This window comes from Hyaena hyaena, unplaced genomic scaffold (assembly GCF_003009895.1).
Source record: "Hyaena hyaena isolate Hyena2069 unplaced genomic scaffold, ASM300989v1 scaffold_3, whole genome shotgun sequence".
NCBI lineage: Eukaryota > Metazoa > Chordata > Mammalia > Carnivora > Hyaenidae > Hyaena > Hyaena hyaena.
Genome location: NW_024080635.1, coordinates 10,180,424 through 10,203,970, shown reverse-complemented (window position 1 = coordinate 10,203,970; position 23,547 = coordinate 10,180,424). Strand labels below are relative to the sequence as shown.

General features: G+C 39.2%; 1 protein-coding gene across 2 annotated transcripts in view; it reads left to right on the top strand.

The window, feature by feature from the left end:
- The window catches only part of CDC42 (cell division cycle 42), a 50,779-nt gene that overhangs the window by 12,740 nt on the left and 14,492 nt on the right, over positions 1–23,547 (top strand). For both annotated transcript variants that reach the window (XM_039231260.1, XM_039231268.1), the window contains exons 2-3: positions 18,533–18,684; positions 20,997–21,069. In XM_039231260.1, coding sequence (XP_039087191.1) covers positions 18,580–18,684; positions 20,997–21,069 — 178 coding nt within the window. In that variant the 5' untranslated portion in view covers positions 18,533–18,579. The remainder of the gene's footprint in view (positions 1–18,532; positions 18,685–20,996; positions 21,070–23,547) is intronic.

Here is a 23,547-nt window from a genome sequence, read left to right as displayed (position 1 = left end):
CTTGTTAGACTTAGGGCCAAATGACTGTGTACTCATTCTGAAAAAGCTATTCTTTTGCATATTTTCTTATAAGAGCTTTAAGAACACACAGCCTGACCTTAAGATTTCTTCTTCTAACTTCTCCATTTGTGGTACAAACCAATCCTCTAATTTCCCAAACTGAAGAACTTCTTCATAACTTACCGTCTTCTTAAACCCATCAACTATTTCTTATTATTTCCATGCTACTGCCCTGGTGCAGAGTCTTATTTAAGTCTTAGATCACTAAAGTAGTTTCTTAGCTGAGTTGGTTTACTTTATTTGGTTACCTTTGACAGTTCACCTTAGAATGTAGATACAGGACTGACAGTCCACAGCACGCCTGTTCTTCATTAGTGAGAAATGGTAGTAGTTTCCCACCCAGGTTAAGTTAAAACTCTTGCTTTGCTTTCAGAATTTGTATGCCTTGGACTTAGCCAGTTTTTTTCTTTGTTTCTTCCACTTTGCAGATTGACACTACTTGTACTCTATCTGTTGATATTCCTAACTAGAGATTTATTCTCGCATTCTTTTAGACCACTGTCCCATACATTACTTTTTTGACAATCTATGGCACTTGCATTTTGTAGTGTAATTTTGTAGCAGACTACTACAGTTTTTTTCCCTGTAATGCTTATAATCAGTAAAATATATAATGTGATATGTGATGCATGTAAGGCTATTTAGCAGAGTGTTTGGCACAGAGTAGGCATTCAGTGAATTATTGAAATGTTTTGAAGGCATTTAAAGGCAGGGTTTCTGTTTTACCCAGTGTAGTGCTATAACAGGCACTTAAATATTTTGCTGACTTTTATAATTAATAGAGTTGTTTCTCGGAAGAACAGAGGCCTATTATAACATGCTCTAGGTCCCTACTTGAGTACTTACGCAGGGAAGATTGGATAAGATCTGTTAACGTGCTTGGGTCTTCTTGTTCTTAAACTGACCACCACACATGTGCCAACACAGCTACTGTTTAACTACTTTTGCATTTTTTTTTTTACACATTAGAACACACATTTTTAAAAAAAATTTTTAATGTTTTATTTATTTCTGAGAGACACACACACACACACACACACACGTGATCAGGGGAGGGTCAGAGAGAGAGGGAGATACAGAATCTGAAGCAGGCTCCAGGCTCTGAGCTGTCAGCACAGAGCCTGATGCGGGGCTCAAACTCACAAACTGTAAGATCATGACCTGAGCCCAAGTTGGTCACTTAACCGACTGAGCCACCCAGGCACTCCAAATAGTTTTGTTTTTAAAAATTTTTTAATGTTTTATTTATTTCTGAGAGAGAGAGAGACAGACAGACAGACAGTGTGAGCAGGGGAGGGTCAGGGAGAGAGACACAGAATCTGAAGCAGGCTCCCAGCTCTGAGCTAGCCGTCAGCACAGAGCCTGATGTGGGGCTCGAACCCACGACATGACCTGAGCTGAAGTCAGTCACTTAACTGACTGAGCCACCCAGGTGCCCCAGATAGTTTTGTTTTTAAAACCAAAGAAATAATACATGCACCTGAAAACTTCAGTACAAAAGAGAATATGAGGAAAAATTAGTCTACCCATTCCAGATACCCATATCCCTTTCCCAGAAGCAGCCACTGTTATCTAGCAGATCTGTATCTTATAGTCTCTGCACTTCTATGTGCTTTTGCAGATAGTTTTCTGGGTCTTTGCACCTGTAAGTACATATGTATCTTCTCTCCACTAAAAAAAACTCCGACATGAGTTGGCATGTTATACACATTATTCTATACTTTGTGTTTTAAAAACTTAATACATTTTGTAGCTCTTCCCTGTTGGCACTGTATTAGTTTGCCAGAGCTGCCATAACAAAGACTGGAATAGGTGATTTAGGTAGTAGAAATTTAACTCCTGGCAGTTCTGGAGGCTAGAAGCCTCAGATCAAGGTGTTGGCAGGGCTCATTTCTGAGAGGGCTTCTCTCTTGGTTTATAGGTAGCTGACTCTAGAGTCTTCACTTGGTCTTCCCTCTTTGTGTACTAATCTCCATATAAAGACACCAGTCCTGTTGGATTCGGGCCCACCAATATGGTTTTATTTTACCTTAATTCTTTAAAGGCCCTATCTCCCAATACAGTCATATTCTGAGGTATTGGGGATAGGACTTCAACATATAAATGGGGGGTGGGGCACAGTTTAGTCCATAATGGGCGCTATAGTTCATTCTAGTTAATTAGCATACAGTGGACTGCTGGTTTCAGGAGTAGAATTCAGTAATTCATCACTTACATACCAACACCCAGTGCTCATCACAAGTACCCTCCTTAATCTCCATAACTCATCTAGCCCATCCCCCCCCTCCATCAACCCTCAGTTTGTTCTCCATTGTTAAGAGTCTCTTATGGTTTCCCTCTTGTTCCTCTCTCATGTGTTCATCTGTTTTGTTTTTTTTAAATCCCCATATGAGTGAAATCATATGGCATTTGTCTTTCTCTGACTGATTTATTTCGCTTAGTTGATAAGTCTTGATCTGCTTTTCCACATAGAAAGTGACTTCTCCACTCAGAAATTAAGGTTCAAGGGGCCCCTGGATGGCTCAGTTGGTTAACTGTCTGGCTTCGGCTCAGGTCATGATCTTGTGGTTCATGAGTTCAGATTTTGTTTCTCCCTCTCTCTTGTCCTCTCCCCTGCTTGCACACGCTCTCTCTCTCAAGAATAAATATTTTTTTAAAAATTTAGAAATTAAGGGGCGTCTGGGTGGTTCAGTTGGTTAAGCGTCCGGCTTCAACTCAGGTCATGATCCCACAGTCTGAGTTTGAGCCCCACATCAGACTCTGCTGACAGCTCAGAGCCTGGAGCCTGCTTTGGATTCTGTGTCTCCCTCTCTCTCTGCCCTTCCCCTGCTCGTGCTCTCTCTTGCTCTCAAAAATAAATAAAATATTAAAATTTTTTTTAAAATTTAGAAATTAAGGCGTAGGACTTGTGAATTTATTCGCTCATTCAATAAGCTTTTACTAAGCACTGAATATGTGCCAACATTTTGCTATACATAGCCGTATCCCCCCGTGCCTGGAACAAAGGTAATGTCCTCTTGGGGCAAAATCCTAAGTGAAGTATCCAGACAATAAACAAGTAACACATGTACTGCTCCCCCTTCCCAAACACACACACTCTTCCTTTTGTAACATTACTGACACCCTTATATGCAATTTCCCATTCTAGTCTCTTAATTCAGGGCAATATTAATTCTGTTCTCTTAATGAAGAAAGGACAAGGAGATATTAAACACACTCAAAGTTCCCCTCAGTTTCATGCAAAAGAAGAGATAACTAGGGGCACCTGGCTGGCTTAGTCTATACAGCACGAGACTCTTGGTCTCAAGGTTGTGAGCTCGAGCCCCACGTTGGGTATAGAGATTATTTAAAAATAAAATCTTGAAAGAGGGAAGGAAGGAAGGAAATTGATAACTAAAGGCATTTTGCTTGTCCCAAATCCCAGATCTGAATATGCCATAGCTGTGAGGTCTAGACAACCTGGGGAAAAACAGGACCAAAATTGTTCAGCTAGCTTCTGTGTATCTTATTTTGCCCTAATTGCCAATTGCCTGATACTATTTAAAGTATCTGGGGGGGGGGAGCACAAAGGGGGTGCCTGGGTGGCTCAGTTGGTTGAGCATCTATCTGACTCCTGATTTTGGCTCAGGTCATGATTCCAGCGTCGTGAGATTGAGCCCCGCGTCCGGCTCTGTGCTGTGCATGGAATTGCCTCGAATTATTTCTCTCTCCCTCTGCTCTCCCCCACCCGTCTTGTGCTCTCTCTCTCTCTCAAATATAAAAACAAATAAAATAAAATAAAAATAAATAAAGTATCTAATATGGTTTGGTACTTACTTCAAAGTCTAAGCCTTTATTCACATCATCTCTCCACCAAACGCTAGATGTCTGGCCTTACAACTCATCCTATTTCTGTTTCCACCCTCAGTTCCTACCTTATCTGAGACCCCTTCCCTAACTACTCAAGCTATCAAAAACTGTCCCCAACTCTCTGAACCTCCATGGCAAGGCCCTTCTTAGTCCTTAGATCTCATTTCATACTATTTTCCCCTTCACTCCTCAGGCTCTAATGACACAGGCTTCTTTCCGTTCCTCTGACATCCTGTCCTTCCTGTAGGTCTCTATACTTTCTAGTACGGTTCCTTCTCTTAAAGCTGCTGACTTTTTTTTTTTTTTTAATTTTAAAGATGTTAATAATTATTTTATTTTTGAGAGAGACAGAGCATGAGTGGGGAGGGGCAGAGAGAGGAGACACAGGATCAGAAGTAGGCTCTAGGCTTTGAGCTGTCAGCACTGAGCCCGATGTGGGACTTGAACCCATGAACTGTGAGATCATGACCTGAGCCAAAGTCAGTGCTTAACCGACTGAGCTACCCAGGCGCCACTAAAGCTGCTGACTTCTTCAGATCTCAGCTCAAATAATCCTCTCCTCAGAAAACCCTTTCCTGAGCACACTATCCACAGTAATATCCAACTTCCTCCCTCCCTACTTCTCTCAAGTTACCCTGTTTATTTCCTTTATAGTATGGTCATAATCTATAATTATCTTGTTTGTTTTAATGCAGTAAAGGAGTTATAAAAAATAAGGGAATCTCTCTAAAGGTAGGGACTCAACTTTGTTGCCAGAAAACAGTTCAATACTGAACACACACCAGGCCCTCACTGAACAAGTAAATCACACAACTGAGTACTTGATCATGCTGGTTTTATTCACACGTACTTATTCTAATAGGTCTTACACTCTATGAAAAATAAAGCTTACACTTTTTTATCTCCTTCCCAAGGTACCTAATGCAGTACCGAGCATATATTAAGGGCAAGAAAAAAAAAAATAAAAAACAAACTTTTTAAAAGCCTTGCTGACTAAAATTAATAATATGAAAAAAGCATAGGATTTTTAAAGACATGCAAGTATGGGTTCAAATCTTAGTTCCACTTCACTGTATGTGATCCCAGCAAGTTACTTCACTTCTGTATCTTAACTTTTTCATCTATACAATAACATATAATTTAAAAATCGTTATAAAGAGAAATGATGATTGAAAGCAACTAATCTATCACCTGGCACAGAATAAACACCTAATATATCATTATCATCACCATTTAAAACTTCCAGAAACCAAAATGTCCCTAAGATAAAGATCAGAACTACTATCGTTAAATGAAAACATGTAAACACTATAATAAACTCAGAAAAATCTTCTCGCTTCTACTTGACAAACGTATTTGCTAAAGTTAATCCTTTCTAAAATCCCCACACTCTGATCTCAAGGAACAGTTTAAACTAAATATCCTATTTGTAGTCAGAGGATTCGGAAGATTACACAAAGGGTTATAATCCACCTCTATTTTAAGGAGAGAGAAATTAACTTAATTATACAATTATATATCAAGTCTCTAATATGCCCAAGGAAGACAATATAAGAGCGGAAGTCAAGCACAGAAACTTTTGAGTCAAGCAGTCCAAAACTCATATCCCCATTCTTGTGCAACTTTGGGCAAGCTAGTCAACCTCTATAATAGACTTTGTTTCTCCATCAATAAAACAGAAATAGTATTAACAACATAGGTTGTAAGAATTAACTGAGTTACTCTTCTGTTTAGCACTTAACACTCAAATATGAGGTCTTTTTTTTTTTATCACTGCAAAGTAATCTGGATAATTGATTAATTTAGAATCTGATTATCCAGACAATCTGTACAGGAGGTTGTGTGCTAAGTGAAAGCCAGTCATATACTCTTCAAAACAAAATCTGGTTTTGTGGGACACCTGGGTTAAGAATCTGACTTCAGCTCAGGTCATGATCTCACAGTTCGTGGGTTTGAGTCCCACTTCGGGCTCTGTGCTGACAGCTTGGAGCCTGGAACCTGCTTGGGATTCTATGTCTTCCCCTCTCTCTGCCCCTCCCCTGCTTGCGCGCGCACGCGCTCTCTCTCTCTCTCTCTCTCTCTGTGTCTCAGAAATAAGTAAACAGTAAAAATAAAAGTTTGTGTTACTGCACCTGACTTTAAGATCCCAAAATTATTTTGCCAAGTTGTGCTTTTCCTCTTGGAATTGTAAGTTGAACACAATAGTACTAGTACCTGTTTACACTGTGAAGTGGATATTGTTACAGAGAACACACCAGAGACTTTGTCGCTGTTGAGCAGGTAATGCCTTGTGCATAGATGATCTGTGGAGAAACCCCTGTAGTTTTACTTGCTGATGCTGTCTGTCCTGTTGGAGAATAAATTTTGGATGTCCCCCCAACCCCCGCCAAATTTACAAGTCTTGAATAGTTTGAGGGAAAATCTTATTGTAATTTCTATTTTCTTCCTAATTAAATAGTACTCTTGGGGTGCCTGGATGGCTCAGTGGGTTGAGCAGCAGACGAGTCTTGATTTCAGCTCAGGTCATGATCCTGGGGTTGTGGGATCAAGCCCTTAGTCAGGCTCCACACTGAGTGGAGAGATTCTCTCTCTCCCTCCCCCCTTCCCCTCTCCCTCCCCCTTCCCTCCCTCCCCCCTCCCCCCTCCCCCTCCTCCTCTCTCTCTCCCCCTCCTCCTCTCTCTCTCCCCCTCCTCCTCTCTCTCTCCCCCTCCTCCTCTCTCTCTCCCCCTCCTCCTCTCTCTTCCCCTCTTTCTCTGTCTCTCTCTCTTTCTCTCTGTCTCTGTCTCTCAGGGCGCCTGGGTTGCTCAGTCTAAGTGTCCGACTCTGGGTTTCGGCTCAGGTCATGATCTTGTGGTTTATGAGTTTGAGCCCTGCATCGGGCTCCATGCTAACAGCATGGAGTCTGCTTGAGATTCTCTCTCCCTCTCTGTCTGTTCCTCTCCCGCTCACTCTGTCTCTCAAAAATAAATAATCTTAAAATAAAAAAGATTCTCTCTCCCCCTCTCCTTATGATTCTCTCTCTGTCCCTTATTTAGATTCTCTTTTTCTCTGTCCCTCTCCCCTGTTTTGTATCTCTCAAAAAAATTTTTTTTAAATAGTACTCATACATTATTGCATACTCTTCAGTTTTACCAGATTGTTTTGAAATATTAAATTAAAAAATTATCTTATTTAACTACTAATTGGATTTTTAAATGTTAAATTTTTAGTTCTAAGTACAGTATAAAATGATTCTGGCTAGTATCCCTTTGTTTTTGCCAATTTGAGGAAGGAAAACTCAGCATTATAGTAAAAGTAAGGACTTATGTTCTTACTGGATTAGACATTTTGGAATGAAGTCATTTACAGAAATGAAGCTGACACAACACACTTGTAGCGCTGCTGAAAACATCTGTCAACCACATAGACTTGAAGTCTTTGAGTGCCGCCTCTAGCACTTTTCCCCTGACAGTTGCTTCATTTTGGTCATTTGAGGACCCATAGAACCTTAGTTTGATACCTGCCTTCCCTCTCATGTAGTTTGTGATTTCACATGTATCAGTTTCTTTCATAAGTGGCATAAAATGGAGGAATTTGAATAATTGCTTTAATGAGTGTTTAATATTTGCCATCCAACACTGCATGTGTTAATAATGCATTTAATTGGAAGCTGGAGCTATTAGGAGTTTTGCAACATTCTGTGGGAGAGATCTATGCAGGAAGAACTCAAGGTGCTATTATATATTTGTCAAAAACCCAAAGATACTTTTGTTTTATGCAACATCTGAAAAGTACATTTAGGGGAGAGGGGGATAAGCCCCAGTGTCTCCAGCAGTCAAAAGCTGTAGTCGTGCTGTTAACACTTCTACTCTGCCTGGGTCTGCTTCTTTGATTTCTTAACTGTTTTTTTGGTAAAACGTCTATGAATTTCACCAGTCTCAAAAATCAGCAAGAGAAAAGCAACAACAGGGCTTTTAGACACGTTCCATGAAGACCTTTAAATTTCTGTTTTGACTTAATTCTAGGGTTGAATAAGTGGAATTTTGGGGAGGGGGAAATAAGATTACCCATAGCTTTTCAAGGTTAGGAGAGAACAAAATAAGATATTTTTTGAAAAGTTAAAATTTTTTTAGCTTTACTGTAAGGCAGAAGAAATGAATAATATATAATTTACCTCATTTTTTTTTTTTTTGGCTCACTGTGGGGAACCACCTTGCTTACCACCTTTCTTTATGGTAAGATTCTGACCTTCACTAGTTTCTTCCTGTTAGAATAGACACCTAGAAGATGAAACCATAAGTGAACTAAAACAACCAATTTCTAGAGAAGATGTGCTAGCTGGCTTGGGAGTGAGGAGGAGAAGGTGGAAAAAACATCTTAAAAATTATTTCAGGAGGATTTTCAATAAGGAAAAACTTTGAGTAATAAAATAGTTAAGAACGCACATTCTTCACCTCTACTCTGGTAATTGGCCTAAGAAACCAGACTATTTACATACAAAACAAATTCAGCAAAATGGTTATGTCTCACAAAGCTCAAGTAAACAAAGTCTGGGATTTTCTCTTACTCTCCTTACAAGTTAATATGTTAGCCTGTATTGTATGGATGCTGACAGAAGACAAAGGATTCTTGGGTCAGAGACAAAGCATTTATAGTAAAGGCACAACCAGTAGCCGATCAGTGTCTGTGTTGCTTCCCTTTGCCCCTAAGACTTCCATGTGGAGGATGTGAGGGGCTTGTGTCACTTCTGAGGAGTATTTAGCCTGGAGAACACACTATTTAATAGCAAGCCGGAAGTAAACCTGCTCTTTGTCCTAGAGGGAGGCATTACTGTATGCTTCAAGGTCTTTTGCTACAAACATCACCCTACAGCATGGCCTGGGTGGGGCGGTCAGGACCTCGCATTTTTAGCACGCCCAGCGGGATGGATAGGAGCACGAGAGACGCGTGGGGAACAAGAGACCCGAAGTTGTCTGCTTTTCAGTAGTTGGAAGATAATTTACAGAATTCTAATTCAGATTGGAATGGATACACTTACTGAAAATTGAGGCAAACTGCTGATATTAAGCTTCTTTTGGATTTTTATTAGGACAAATAACTTTGAGCAGTAACTATATTGCTTTGCCTTTTTGAATGAATGCCAAAGTTTTGTGAGGTTATTTGCTGTTTACTTAGGGCTCTGAAAATATAAAGTTTGTAAAGAACTGTTTTCTTATGTGTTTGTTCTTTATTTGCCTGAAATCTGAAGAATATCAGGAAAAGAATATCAAGATACATGGGTGTTTAACAATCTGGCTTTGGGGTAAGTCATCTGCTTTTAGGCCAGAATATCTGCAAAATGATGGGATTAAGTTCTTTCATGAGAGGGTATTTCAGTTGTAAAGAAAATTTTTATTTTGCTTTTACATAATATTGGGTGAACTCATATGATTGAGCTCTCTTAAATTTCATTTAAGAAGCTTAACATTTATTTCAAGGTTTAAAAATTATATCATTTTGGGGGAGAAAGGGAATTATGATGGAGGTGTAATGGATTTTGGGTAGGACTTTCTAAACAATACTGTATTTTTAGTTCAAAATATACAGTCAGTTATATGCTTTTTGGTTCTGACTCAAAACCAAACAAGGTGATGTGTTAGAACACCTTTATACATGTGAATGCATGGGATATGATACATCTCTGTAGTTTTGAATCCTTGGGATTACTTAACAGTCACATGGACAAATGTTTTAAAAATTATGCTTTGCACACGCTACTTTAACTTATAGCAAAAGTTATATAAAATGTGTTCTGAAGTAACTGGATTTGATAGGAGAGACAAGTGGTGCTGCTTTTATTCTATCTAATGCTGCAGTGAGACCATTGGCTAGGTATGGATAGGTAAGGAAGGCTTGTGAAATTCATGGTCATTATTGTCTTGGTTTTTGTAGTGCCTCTTCTTTCCATATCCTAGGTATGAAAATGGGTTATTTCAGAAGAAATGTATTTCAAATGAAAACAGTATTATTTTTGGTGTATTTTGCGTTAGTGTGAAGACAGTGTCTTTTTTCTGATACCGCTTCTGTCAATTCAATTCTGACACTAACTCTAAGAGTTAGTGGAGATGCCGGAGTATAAAGGCTAAGTCCCACAAGACTGCCTCCATCTCAGGTATCACTTGCAAATGGGGTGCTCAGGCTGTCTGCCCTTCTGCCTAGTTGGTTCCCCTGACCCCTCCTCAGGTTTGACCATCCACTAGAATGACTCACAGGACATAAGAAAATACATTTACTCATTTGTTATTAAGGAAACAGCTGAGAATAGGCGAATGGAAGGGATGTATAGGACAAGGTATGGGGTGGGGGTGGGGTGCAGAACTTAGGCTCCCTCAGCACACTCTTAACACGTCTTCGTGTTCACCAACTTGGAAGCGCTCTAGACCTCCTTGTTCAAGAGTTTTCATAGAGCTCAGTCTCCAGCGGGCTTCCTTGGCTCCCCTTGTCGCGGTTAGTAAAGTTCTAGATCTTTAATCACTTGGTCTTTCTGGTGAGCAGTCCCTTCCTGAAGCTGCCTGGGGACTCCACCCTAATGTGGCCCTAAATTAGCATAAACTCTTGTGTGATTGGAAGGGGTCATTATGAAAGATAAATTTCCTGTCATCTAGGAAATTCCAGGGGTTTTAGGAGCTCTATACCCAAAAGAAAGACCAGATACTTATTTTTATCACAGTGAAATTACCAAAAATTTTACTTGATTTTTTTGTATATTTTATTTTTTTCCGTGTGTTTTTTAACTTGCTTTTCATTCACTTTGTTTACTGTTAATATTTGACATAGTTTTCTAGTCTGATGGAGAATACTCATTTTAGTAAAACTTAACTCTTTAAATCTTCTCATACTATTTTGTGCTTTGTGCCTACAATGAACCGCAGGGGATGCGGGCTTCTGTAGCTAGGAGCCTTCCCTCAAACAGATCTTTTTCCTGGGATTGGATTGTCTGATGGAGTTCAGTTGGGTAACCAGCCAGTGATAATGATACTACAGAGAGGGTTCCAAGCATATTTAAATTTAGAGCTCAAGGACTCCAGAAAACTTAAAGGGGCTATAGTTCTGAGATTCTTCAAGGGGAATTGGACCTCCAAAGCATCTGAGTTTTAGTGTTGTTGTCTGATGGAACAGTGGGTACTGGGGAGGAATGTAGAAGATTCACCTTATTTCACAATTTATTTTTCTTATGATTGGCAGAATCACTTAAATTTTAACGTTTACTCATTTTTGAGAGACAGAGACAGAGCATGAGTGGGGGAGGGGCAGAGAGAGAGGGAAACACAGAATCTGAAGGAGGCTTCAGGCTCTGAGCTGTCATGTCAGCACAGAGTCCAATGAAGGGCTTGAACCCATGAACCATGAGATCATGACCTGAGCTGAATGAAGCTGGACGCTTAATCAGCTGAGCCAACCAGGCACCCCTAGCAGAATCACTTTTAGGGTTTAAGTTGGCCAGCCCCAGGGTTTTTTTTTTTTTATTTTTAATGTTTATTCATTTTTGCGAGAGAGACAGAACACGAACAGGGGAGAGGCAGAGAGAGAGAGGGAGATGCAGAATCTGAAGCAGGCTCCAGGCTCTGATCGGTCAGCACAGAGCCTGACGTGGGTCTCGAACCCACGGACCATGAGATCATGACCTGAGCCGAAGTCGGATACTTAACCAACTGAACCACTCAGGTGCCCCAACCCAGCCCCAGTTTTAAGTGGGGATGGGATTGAACTTCAGTATTAAAGAGGGAGAGTGTTTTAGGATGTAAAATAACTTTTCTGGCCACTCTGGATAGCAAAACAGTAGTTGGTACTACCTAGCCTCTTTGCTGCTGTAGTGATTTGATACTTTTAAAAAGGAAACTAACAGGATATACAGACATTGTCTGGCCTAGTTAATTTCTTTTCCCTGGTTGCTTGCTCCCTTCCTGTCTCTGGGTTATCTGCTGACATTATATTTTGTAATTATTATTATATTAAAATTTTTTTTTAAATGTTTTTTCACTTTTGAGGGAGAGAGAGACAGAACTCGAGCAGGGTGAGGCAGAGAGAGAAAGAGGGAGACAAAGAATCCAAAGCAGGCTCCAATCTCTGAGCTGTCAGGACAGAGTCTGACGCAGGGCTTGAACCCACGAACTGGTGAGATCATGATCTGAGTCGAAGTTGGACACTTAACCAACTGAGCCACCTAAGTGCCCCCCTGACATTTTAATATATGAAAGTATTAGTAATACATGTCAAATGCTCTGTAGAATAGTCTTAATTAAATTGCAGTTTTACTCATTGAGATGACCACTTTTGTAGTTATAACTCTAAATCTGACTGCATTTATAGTAAGAACAATGAGTAGTGTAATTACTTTGGAAATAAAAAAATTTATATGCTTCTTTCTAAGCAGGTTGGAATGGTTGCTGTTTTAAAATTTATAATGATTTAAAAGTGCCTTGGGGTGCCTGGGTGGCTCAGTTGGCTAAGCATCTGACTTTGGCTCAGGTCATGATCTCACAGTTTGTAGGTTCGAGCCCCGCATCAGGCTCTGTGCTGACAGCTAGCTCAGAGCCTGGAACCTGTCTTCAGATTCTGTGTCTTCCTCTCTCTCTGACCCTCCCCTGCTCATGTTGTCTCTCTCTCTCTCAAAAATAAATAAAACACTTAAAATTTTTAAAAAGTGCCTTTACTCATTCAAGAGTAATAGTTAACATTTAGTAAGCATTTACTGTGTGCCAGGCGCTATTCTAAATTCTTTACATGTTTTATCTTATTCAGTCAATGTACCCTGTGAAGAAGGACTTAAAATTATTTTCATTTTTAGGTAAGGGAAAATAGCCGCAGAGAAGTTAAATAACCTGCCTATGGTCACGTAGCCGAAGTGGTAGTTAACAGGGGACCCATAACCAGTTTCCTACAGATTGCTGAGCTTAGGTCAAAAGGCCTAAGAAATAGAAGACTTACGTGTATATAGAAAGGGGAAGAGCAAACTCCGTCTTACTGATTCTTCTTCCCTTCTCCCCAATAAAATTCAGTAGTTGTCTGTAGGGTAAAGAAACAGGAAGTGAACTGAATTCCTGTTTCTTGGTTCCTCCTCTCCCTTCCTCTTCCCAGTGTTGGCAGCTGTCATAGGTGTATACTTGCCACTGCATTTGCAGTGATCATGTTTGTTTTTAATTGAAACAGGGTCATTTCTCAGGAGAGGTAGTGTTTTAGCGCAGGGACTTGGCAGTCATACTGTTTGGATATGTTCTACCATTTACTGGCTGAGAAATCTTGGCCTACTTTACTGAGCCTCGCTTTTCTTACCTGCTCAACGGGGATAATAAAGTACATATCTCATAGGGTTGTTGGGAGGATGAAATGTACAAAAATGTGTAATGTGTTTAGAACAGTATATAGCACATAGTAAGTGCTATATGTAAGTGCTTGCTCCTGTCATTATTATTTGAGAAGACTTTTAGGTTGAAGCATTAGTTGAAGCACCTCCTGAAATATCTTGGTTCATGATCTTTTAGTATCTAATGTGAGTTTTTTTATTGCTAAACATGTAAAATCCCTGTTTGATACAGCTAATTCATGTTGGTAATTTTGATTCTACTTAAAATTTTTTAAGTGTTTTTTTATTTTTGAGAGGGAGACAAAGTACGAGTGGGGGATGGGAGGAAAGAGAGGGAGACACATAATCCGAAGCAGGCGCCAGGCTCTGAGAGGTCAGTACAGAGCCCAGTGTGGGGCTGGAACTCAAAACCCACAAGATCATGATCAGACCTGAACCAAAGTCAGATACTTAACTGACTGAGCCACCTAGGTGCCCAGTCCTACTTTAAGAAATTCACTTTTAGGTGACCTAAAATGCCAGTAATGTTTATCTTAGCTTAGATTCTTATATTACTGGTATTCCTTGTCTTGCTATCATATAAGATAGTAGTTCTCAAACTTCATTGTACATTAGAATTACAAAGGGAGTGTTGAGTTCCGAGTTATTAGATGTGAGGTGAGGGTCCGGGAATCTGAATTGTTAACCCATTCCAGGCAATTCCGGTGGTCTGATTATTTTGGGATTGCTGATTTAGAGGCTAAATTCAAACATGTATGCAGTGATGATTTGTGAACTAAACAAACATACAAAAAAACCCATTTAATTCGGCATTTCACAGTAGTGATCAGGTCTAGTCTTATACCTAAATAATTTTGTTAATACCTGTTAGAGAACTTGTTTTTTAGTAACCACTTTGTAAAATATAAAAATAAGATACAGGAAATACAGAAAAGTAATGCATTAGTCTTCAGGTGAACAAGAAATATTTGGATGGGTTTCTTTTTTAATTTTTGTGTGTGTGTGTCATTGGCTAAGTAGCACATATATTCAGTTGATTTTAACCTGTTTTTGGTGTACCTGCTGTGTGCAAAGTGTGAAAAGTTTTCATTAGGTAATCACTAAAGAGAGAAGAAAGTACAGTGTAAGTTTTGACCCACTGGATGAAAATAGGTATGAAGTAGGATTGATTTAACCAGCACACTTGGTAGATGAACTCATATATATTGAGTATGTGCTGTGAACCGTGAGGTCCTTTTATGTTATTTAATCTTTATAACAACTGCAAGGTGTTGACATATTCTGTTTTACAAATGAGAACATTGAGTCAAAAGAGATTAAGAACCTTGCTCAGGTCACTAGTAAGTGCTGAGCAGAAATTTTTTTTTTAATGTTTTTTATTTATTTCTGAGAGAGAGACAGACAGACAGACAGCGACAGCGACAGTGTGAGCAGGGGAGGGTCAGAGAGAGAGGGAGACACAGAATCTGAAGCAGGCTCCAGGTTCTGAGCTAGCTGTCAGCACAGAGCCCGATGCGGAGCTTGAACCTATGAACTGTGAAATCATGACCTGAACCGAAGTTGGACACTTAACTGACTGAGCCACCCAGGTGCCCCATGAGCAGAGATTAAAACCCACACTTTTCTTGACTTCAAAGTTAAGAAAATTATTATTATTTATGTGTAAAGTTTATGGATTTTGGATATTCCTTCTAGCTTTTTAGGCAGGACGCACAAGAAGGTCCCAATTGGCTTGGCTGTTTCTCCTGCTGGGACAGGAAAAGATGCACATTTCTAAAAGTTCTCGAAATAGTACTGCTTGTTTAATGATCTAGCCAAACTCTGTGCAGAGCACATCTCTGTTGTACGAATTGATTACCTTCCATTGGAAAATCTTAACGATCACCCTCAGAAAATTTGTCATTTAGGGGCACCTGGGTAGCTTAGTCGGTTAAGCATCAGACTCTTGGTTTCAGGTTAGGTCATGATCTTATGGCTCCTTGAGTTTAAGCTCCCATGTTGACAGTGTGGACCTTGCTTGGCATTCTCTTTCTCTTCCCCTCACTCGCTTATGTGCTCTGTCTCTCTCTCTCTCAAAATATACATATACTTAAAATTTTTAAAAAATTCATGGCTCTAATCATGGGAACAACTTCTCACTTTCTTCCTATTTCCTGGGAAATATATGTATGTATATATGTATGTGTGTTTATTTTTGCAAGAGAGTGTGCGCACACAAGTGGGGGAGGGGCAGAGAGAGAGGGAGACAGAGGGAGACAGTCAAAGCTGGCTCCGCGTTGACACCAGCGAGCCCGATGGTGGGGCTCAAACTCAGAAACCACAAGATAATGATGCTCAACCAATGGCGCCACCCAGGAGCCCCTCCCTAGGGAATCTTAATGAAAAATGTCAAGAAACTTCTACTAGAAGTTTCAAGCTTAAATGGCCTGTTGATTTTGTAATTGCTTGTTAGTATGGGTTTTAAGTCTTAAAAGTGAATACCAGGTATTGAATGAAGATGAGCTTCATATTTAGGATGACAATTAATTTGATTTCAACTACAATTAAAATTTAGAAGGAGCACTTTTCTTAGATGTTTTTAGACCAAGTCTCAAAAGTGGGTTGGCTTTACTGTAAAGTTCTTTGATAAATCCAGATATTACTATAAGTGAGTGATTCTGAGACATTTTCTCGCACATTTAATACCTCTAAATTTAGGATGTATTTAAAATTCATTGGCTTCTTAGAGTCTGTGAAATATAGTAATTAGGATATCAGTTCTGCTGCTGTCACAGAGAAATTCAAAATACCAGGGACTTAATGAAAGAGAAGTTTCTTCCTTTCTTGGCAATCCAGGGCTGACCCTTCCTATTATGTTACTCTTCCTTAACATCCAAGTTGTGTCTTGTGGTTCATCGTGGCAGCTTCAGCTCTCATTATCATGTCTGCATTCTAGTCTCCAGGCTGGAACAGGGAGACTGTGCCCCTTGCTATTAGGACTAGTCTTGAAAGTTGCATCCATCATTTCTACCCCCATTGATCAGAGTGGCCACTTGGAGCTGCAAAGGAATTGAGGAAATGTAGTCTTTATTAAGTGCTTAAGTAAGAATTCTATTACTAAAGAAGAAAGGAAGAATTGGCAGACCACTGGAAGTCTCTGCCACACAGGTCGAACATTACTTTCTCCCCAATGTTTATAATTAAACTCTACATTACAAAAAAAATCACCTAGGGACACCCAGGTGTCCCAGTGGTTGAACATCTGATTTTGGCTCAGGTTGTGAAATACAGCTCCTCATTGAGCATGGAGCCTGCATGGGATTCTCTTGTCTCCCTGTCTTTCTGTCCTTCCCCCTGCTTATACATGCATGTATATACACACTCTCGTTCTAAAAAAAAAACCTACCTAGTAATAATGGTCAGGAGAGATAGAAGGTATAAGAACTGAACTGGAAATATATTTGTGGGCACATGGAAAATAGTCTGTAGAGTGATCAGAACTCTCTGGTTACCTTTCTTTTCTTCACTGTCAGTTGAAAAGAATTCTACAGATGACCTTGGTTTTTTTTAGCAGAACATTATTCTTTTTTTCAGAGGTGGATTCAGAAACCATAAGAAGATAGCTGTTTCTGTTTCCTCTGCTTTATTATTGTGTAAAAGGCATTCTTTAGTAGGAGAAATTATCTGTAATTAGTACTCCATGTGCTTGATTATTTTGATAAATAACTTTGATTTAGTTTAGGGATTAAGACCTTTAACTAGTAATGCTGTACTAGTATGACTGCTTCTTTAGTTTATTATAGGGAAAAGAGAAGGAACAAGATAAAAGGAGGTTAAATAAAGAAAATATAATCAGGATGATTTTGATGAGGAATGGGAGAGTGTATATTTCCTATAAGTTACTCCTTGTATACAGAGATGTTAACAGGCATTTATAACTCATTATGATTAAGAGTTGTGATGGCTGCTGTGATGGGTACTACATAGGCATGGCATCCAACCCAGAGTCAGATGGTTCTGATACTTTTCTGTTCAGTAAGGTGGAAGCTCTAGCCAACAAGAAATTGCATCCCCTTTAAGGTTATAATTGAAATATAACTTTATCTTAAAATGCAGGTATATAGGGTATCAAGTTTTTTTTAATTCTCCCAGAAAGACTTAAAAGTTTTCATTGATTCTAAGATGCCATTTATCCTAATTTCTTAGATGTCAAAATGTGGGGGGAAAAATGACTGGTAATTGTAAGAAACTTCCAGTAAAGACAACGTTCTGATTTTAGAGATGTTTAAATGTGAAAACAAGCATCTTGGAATTGATGAAATATAATAAACCATTGGTGCTTTTGTAATCGATAGCTTCTTAGAAAGGAGGACTACAGTAAAAGAAGCTAAAGTAATTATCTCTGTTTATAAGTCAGTATTCTTTAGAGTGGTCAGACCCTTCATTATAAAAGTGTAGGTTTTGGCCTCTTCATGTCATGGATATTGAATTAATAACTGGGCGACCTGGTGTTAAAATGCCTGCTGAGACGAGGGATCACCCTGATCTTTGTTCAATTCCTCATTTTGCTCTTCTTTTACAAGGGGTTGGTGGTGAGGCTCTGTAGCTTGTTGGTTATAGCTCTAAAGTTGGATAAACAGACTATTCTTTAAAGCAGTGATTTTTGTATTGCAGTCTAGTATGCACAGATGTTTATGCACACATGTGTGTGCATGCGTGTGCACATACAACTGAAGAAGGAACAATTTCATACAGTCATACTTGTTGGCACACTCTACTTGGGATTCATTATGAAATAGCCTCTTCTCTTTCATTATAGAAATAAATATCTTACTTTTTACATTACTTTTTTAAAATTGTTATTAACAAACTTTTTTTTTAACGTTTATTTATTTTTGAGACAGAGAGAGAGGACGAGCTGGGGAGGGGCAGAGAGAGAGGGAGACACAGAATCTGAAACAGGCTCCAGGCTCTGAGCTGTCAGCACAGAGCCTGATGCGGGGCTCGAACCCACAGACCATGAGATCACGACCTGAGCCGAAGTTGGACACTTAACCAACTGAGCCACCCAGGCGCCCCTACACTGCTGTAGACTTAAAAAACCCCACTTATATAATTGAAAATTTAGGGGTCAGAGACTTAGAAAATTGACTCTTGTTATTGTGACTTTGAGCTAGTCACTATTTCTTTTTTTAGGCACTTTCATCCATAGTAGTTGGGGTGTGGGTTCTGTTCTTGCTCTGAATGAGTGAACCTGTTGCTAGTTCAAGAAAAAAAAATACACAACTACAAATGAAAACATATTTTTCATCTTTTTATAGGTCATTGAACTTCAAATATTTAAAGTGGATACAAAACTGTTTCAGCAATGCAGACAATTAAGTGTGTTGTTGTGGGCGATGGTGCCGTTGGTAAAACATGTCTCCTGATATCCTACACAACAAACAAATTTCCATCGGAGTATGTACCGACTGTAAGTATAAAGGCTTCCGTCTGTTGGTGAAATACATTCTATTTGATATCTTTTGAAAACTGTGTGTATACTCAGATTTTTCTGTTGTCTGCCTTTGTGTTCTGTTTTTAAAGATCATCTGATGGGTAAATTATATATACTTTAGAATTAATAGCTGAAAAATTATTGAGAAGTGTGAAAGGGTGACATAAGGGTATGCAAGAAGTGCTGGGTGGCAAAACTCCAATAGACAAGATTCTAAAGAGTGGTGGGCTCAGTTTGGGGAAGAACTCTCTATATCTTGGAATGGAGTGACTTTTTTGGATAACTTGGCTGATGAGTAATCAGTGCTTGGAGGTCTTCTGGGATGCTTTTTGGGGTCTTGTACCTTCAGAGAAAGTAGTATGCATCTTCACTTACTCTCCTTAGGGATAGAGGGGAATCTCACAGAGCTGTTGTCTTAGCAGTGATGGAGCTGCAAACTGGTATTTAAGGGCAGAGAACTGTTTTTGTTGTGAGGACACTAACAGAAGCCTTTGGAGATCCTCTTCCACAAATGTTTTTTATGAGCTCCTTAGAACAGTAGAGGGAAAATGGGAATAATAAAGATAATGAAGTGAGAGAGAAGAGTTAGGGTAATACTTGTGAAAGAACGTGTTTTGGGGATCCAGTGTTTATCCCAGGTTGGGTGACCCAGCACAGTGGTGTAATTACGTTAAACACAGATTTTCCTTCAGTGGTGGGGGTGAGCTAGGGTTGGCCTGGCTTGGCAGTGACCACCTCTATTAAGTGAGCTGTTTTAGGGGTTATGAAGAACCTATGTATGATTAATATGGGATTTGTTTGGAAGTAAAAGGGAAGAAAATGTCTGAATACTTCAGGTTAATCTTGAGAGACATGAGCATTGTTAAGAGGGTGAATATAGGTTAAAGTTTTGGTAATTATGTTTAATTAGAATTGACAGTCTGTAATGTCCCAAGGTAGGTACAATGATTGAGGTAGGCCAACACTGTAGGAAAAAAGAAGGTTAGGTTTCTTGGGCGGGGAGAAGTTGAAGGTATAATTAAATACAAAAATTCGTACTTTGGGGTTGGCCCATTTGGGGACATGGTAAGTAAAAGAAGTTCTGAGATTGAGAGAGACTTTTAGGGGACTTTCAGAGACATACAAATCTTGTTTCAGAATGAGGGCAGCTATCACAATTTTGGTGTTTCAGTCTCCGTTAAAGTTATTTTCTTGTAAATATGGTTTCTGAGTCTGTGTTATGACTGTAGCCATGAGGTGTTCTATTTAAGAGGGCCTTGTGGGTGTTTCATATACGTGTTTCTGGATCTCTGGATCAGGTATGACTTAGACAAATGACCTGTGTCGTTTGAGAACTTAACCAACATACATTATATTTCCTAGTTCTTGTTATCACGAACCAACTTTCCTTTAACTACCACCTCCCCTATGCCCTTGCTTTCCACTCTTTTACATTTCAACAATCCATTAAAACATGAACTGGAAAGTTAAGAATTAGGAAAAAAGGGCTGATCTGAAATTGTAACATCCTAATTGGAAAGATTTTTATTTGTCAATTCAGAGGAATCCATGAATTAGTGTTGGGTCTTTTTCCATTCATTACCATTACCTCCCATTTTCACAAATAATTTAGTACAACCAGTGTTAGTATATATGGAGTTTGTCATGGGTTGTACAGTCTATTTGCAAATAAATCGTCTAGTCACAGAAGATCCCTCAGGTCATGTGGTTTGTACACAGTAACATAAATTTTATTCATGAAATCTCAACAAATAATCTGCTAGTCCTTTCTTGGACACTTTCCTTGACCTTGAGGGAACTTTTATTTCTCTCTAATGGGTTTATTTACAACAACACCCTTCTTGTCGTGAACCCTGAAAGGAGAAAGATTATCATGGATCTAGGATATTTAAATTCTAGATTAAAATGAAATAGTCTATAAGAATTTCTCAGAAATCAGATTGAACATTAAGGTAAGCTATAAACTTACTGTCTCAAAAATTGCAGATTGAACAGGATCATTTTGTATAGCTAGAGGACTCTGTTTTTATGACACCTCTAGCCTTTCTGTGGCTTTTAATCCAGGCTACTGGGGTAGAGCAAACATCCCAGAATATATCCTATCACTTTCTCCAGGAACCATTAGGTTTATGCAGGTGTTTGGTTGGCAAGGTTGGTTACCTAAGAATCATATAGACTAAGAGAGGATTAAGTCTCAGGAAGGAAATACTGCCTTTACTTAAGAATTGTCCTATCCCATTTTGACCATCCCCTTGCATACTAACAATGTTGTATTTTTATGTTTTTAGGTTTTTGACAACTATGCAGTCACAGTTATGATTGGTGGAGAGCCATATACTCTTGGACTTTTTGATACTGCAGGTGAAAACTTGATGTCTTTTATGTTGTGGTCTATAACTGTTAATAGCTGCTGGTTGTCTTTTTTTGTGGACATTTTGGGAAACTAGCGTATTAGCAAACCACTTGCATTTTGTTAATAGTTAGCAGGATTGAATACTGTGATGGTTGGTGCTTGATTTAAGGGACAGTTCCAGACCTGGAATGGCGAATAGGAGTTTGGAGTTCCCTGGGTGGATAGTGTGGAAGGAAATAAAGTAGGGCAAGAGCAGAGTACATTAGGCAAGCTGTATTATCAGTCTGTGAAATTTGAAGGCCTATTTAGGATTTGTGTCTGTATAACATACAGATAAGATAGCTTCTTAGATAGCTTGTTATTGTTTACTATATCTGAAAATACTTTGAAGATGAGCCAATATCTAGCTCACAATATTGATGTTTGTGGTCAACTTTTTAAATTAAAGGAATAAATTGCTTTCTGTCTTAAGTATACCCAATTCCTCAGTGTTATTTCTTCTCTTTTTAATTATTATTTTTACTTTATTTTTAAAATGTTTTGCATTTATTTTTTAATGTTTATTTATATTTTATTTCTTTTTTTCAATATTTTATTTCTTTCTGAGATAGCGTGAGCAGGGGAGGGTCAGAGAGGGAGGGAGACAGAGAGTCTGAAACAGCCTTCAGTCTCTGAGCTAGCTGTCAGCACAGAGCCCGACGTGGGGCTCAAACCCACGAACCGTGAGATCATGACCTGAGCCAAAGTCGAATGCTTAATCGACTGAACTACCCAGGTGCCCGTTTATTTATATTTTAAAGTTTATTTATTTTGAGAGAGAGCACAAGCAGGATGGGGTGGGGAGGGGGGGGAGAGGAAGAGGGAGAAAGAGAGAGAATCAATCCCAAGCAGGCTCCATGCTCATCTTAGAGCCAGATGTGGGGCTCGATCTCACGAACTGTAAGATCATGACCTGAGCCAAATCAAGAGTTGGATGCCTAACTGACTGAGCCACCCTGTTTCCTATTTGTTTGAACAGTGGTTACACATTGTAATTTCTGACTTCTCTCTCTGTAGTCTGTTATTATCAGCTTAATTAGCCAAAAGAAAATTTCAGAAATGTAACCTTTTTGTATTTAGGAATTCTAAGTGCTTCACTTTTTTTTTTTTTTTTTTTTTTTAAGGTTTTGTTTATTTATTTTTGAGAGAGAGCGAGTGCGTGCCCAAGCAGGGGAGGGGCAGAGAGAGAGAGAGGAGGAGTCTTTGTCTTTGGCACACTTCAGAGGAGACTTGTATCTTTCTGCAGAGGCCTTAATCTTAGAGTCCCTGTCGTCCCTGGTTCTAGTCATGCCATTAGCTTAGTTTTCTTACTTCTAAAGCTTCATCCCCATGAGATGCCCTTTTACTTCCTTTAACTGTTTGATTGCATTTAATCTGCTGACTTTTTGTCATTTTGTTCTGAATTCTTTTTACAACATTTCTGTCTCACCTTTGGCTACAACTGTCTTAAGTGGGAAACAAAAAGTGACAAGGGAGAGCCTTAGTTCTAATACAGAGTCTCTAAACAGCTAATGCGTGAAGTATAAGGGGCTTGGGAGGTACTGGGTGCAGCTCTTACAGGTATATTTAATACCATTTAAGGTCAGAGATAGGGGAAGACTGGGTGTCTCTGTTGGTGGAACATGCAACTCTTGATCTCGGGGTCGTGAGTTCAAGCCTTAGGTTGGGTATAGAGCCTAGTTTAAAAAAAAGATCAGGGGCGCCTGGGTGGCTTAGTCGGTTAAGCGTTCGACTTTCGCTTAGGTCATGATCTCGTGGTTCGTGGGTTCGAGCCCCGCATCGGGTTCTTTGCTGACTGCCAGCCTGGAGCCTGTTTCAGAGTCTGTGACTCCCTCTCTCTCTGACCCTCCCCTGCTCACGCTGTCTCTCTCTCCTAGAAATTAAAAAAAAAATAAAAGATCAGAGGCAGTGTTCTCTCCCTCTCTGTCTCATGGCTTTTATTTCTGTCTCTCAACATGTTGTACTGTTGTTTATTTTGTTCTATATTTAGCTTTTTTTTACTTAACGTGTTTGTCATATGCTTCTTCCTATGTTGTATAATCCTTAACCCACTGTAATTTCCTTTCTGTGTCAGCATTTAGCATTTACTCTTTATTATAAAGATGTGGGTTTTACTTATTATAGGAAAAATAATAAAAATGTAGACAGACAAAAGGAGAAAATGAAAAAGCATCTGTGTAGAGTCTTAGTGTATGTCCTAAACAGAGCTCTTATATAGTCATTGTATTTATACATAGGGAGAAGGGATACTATTGTTTTTCTCCCTCTCTGTACCTTCCTTTTTCACTTAACACAGTATAGTGACATCTCTCAATGCTGTACTTGTATGTCATAGCCCTCATGGTGACACAGTGGTCTGTTGTGTGGCAGATCACACCACAGTTTAGTTTCTTTGTTATGTTTGGGGTCCATTTGCAGTATTTTATATTAAGACCTTTTCCTGGTCA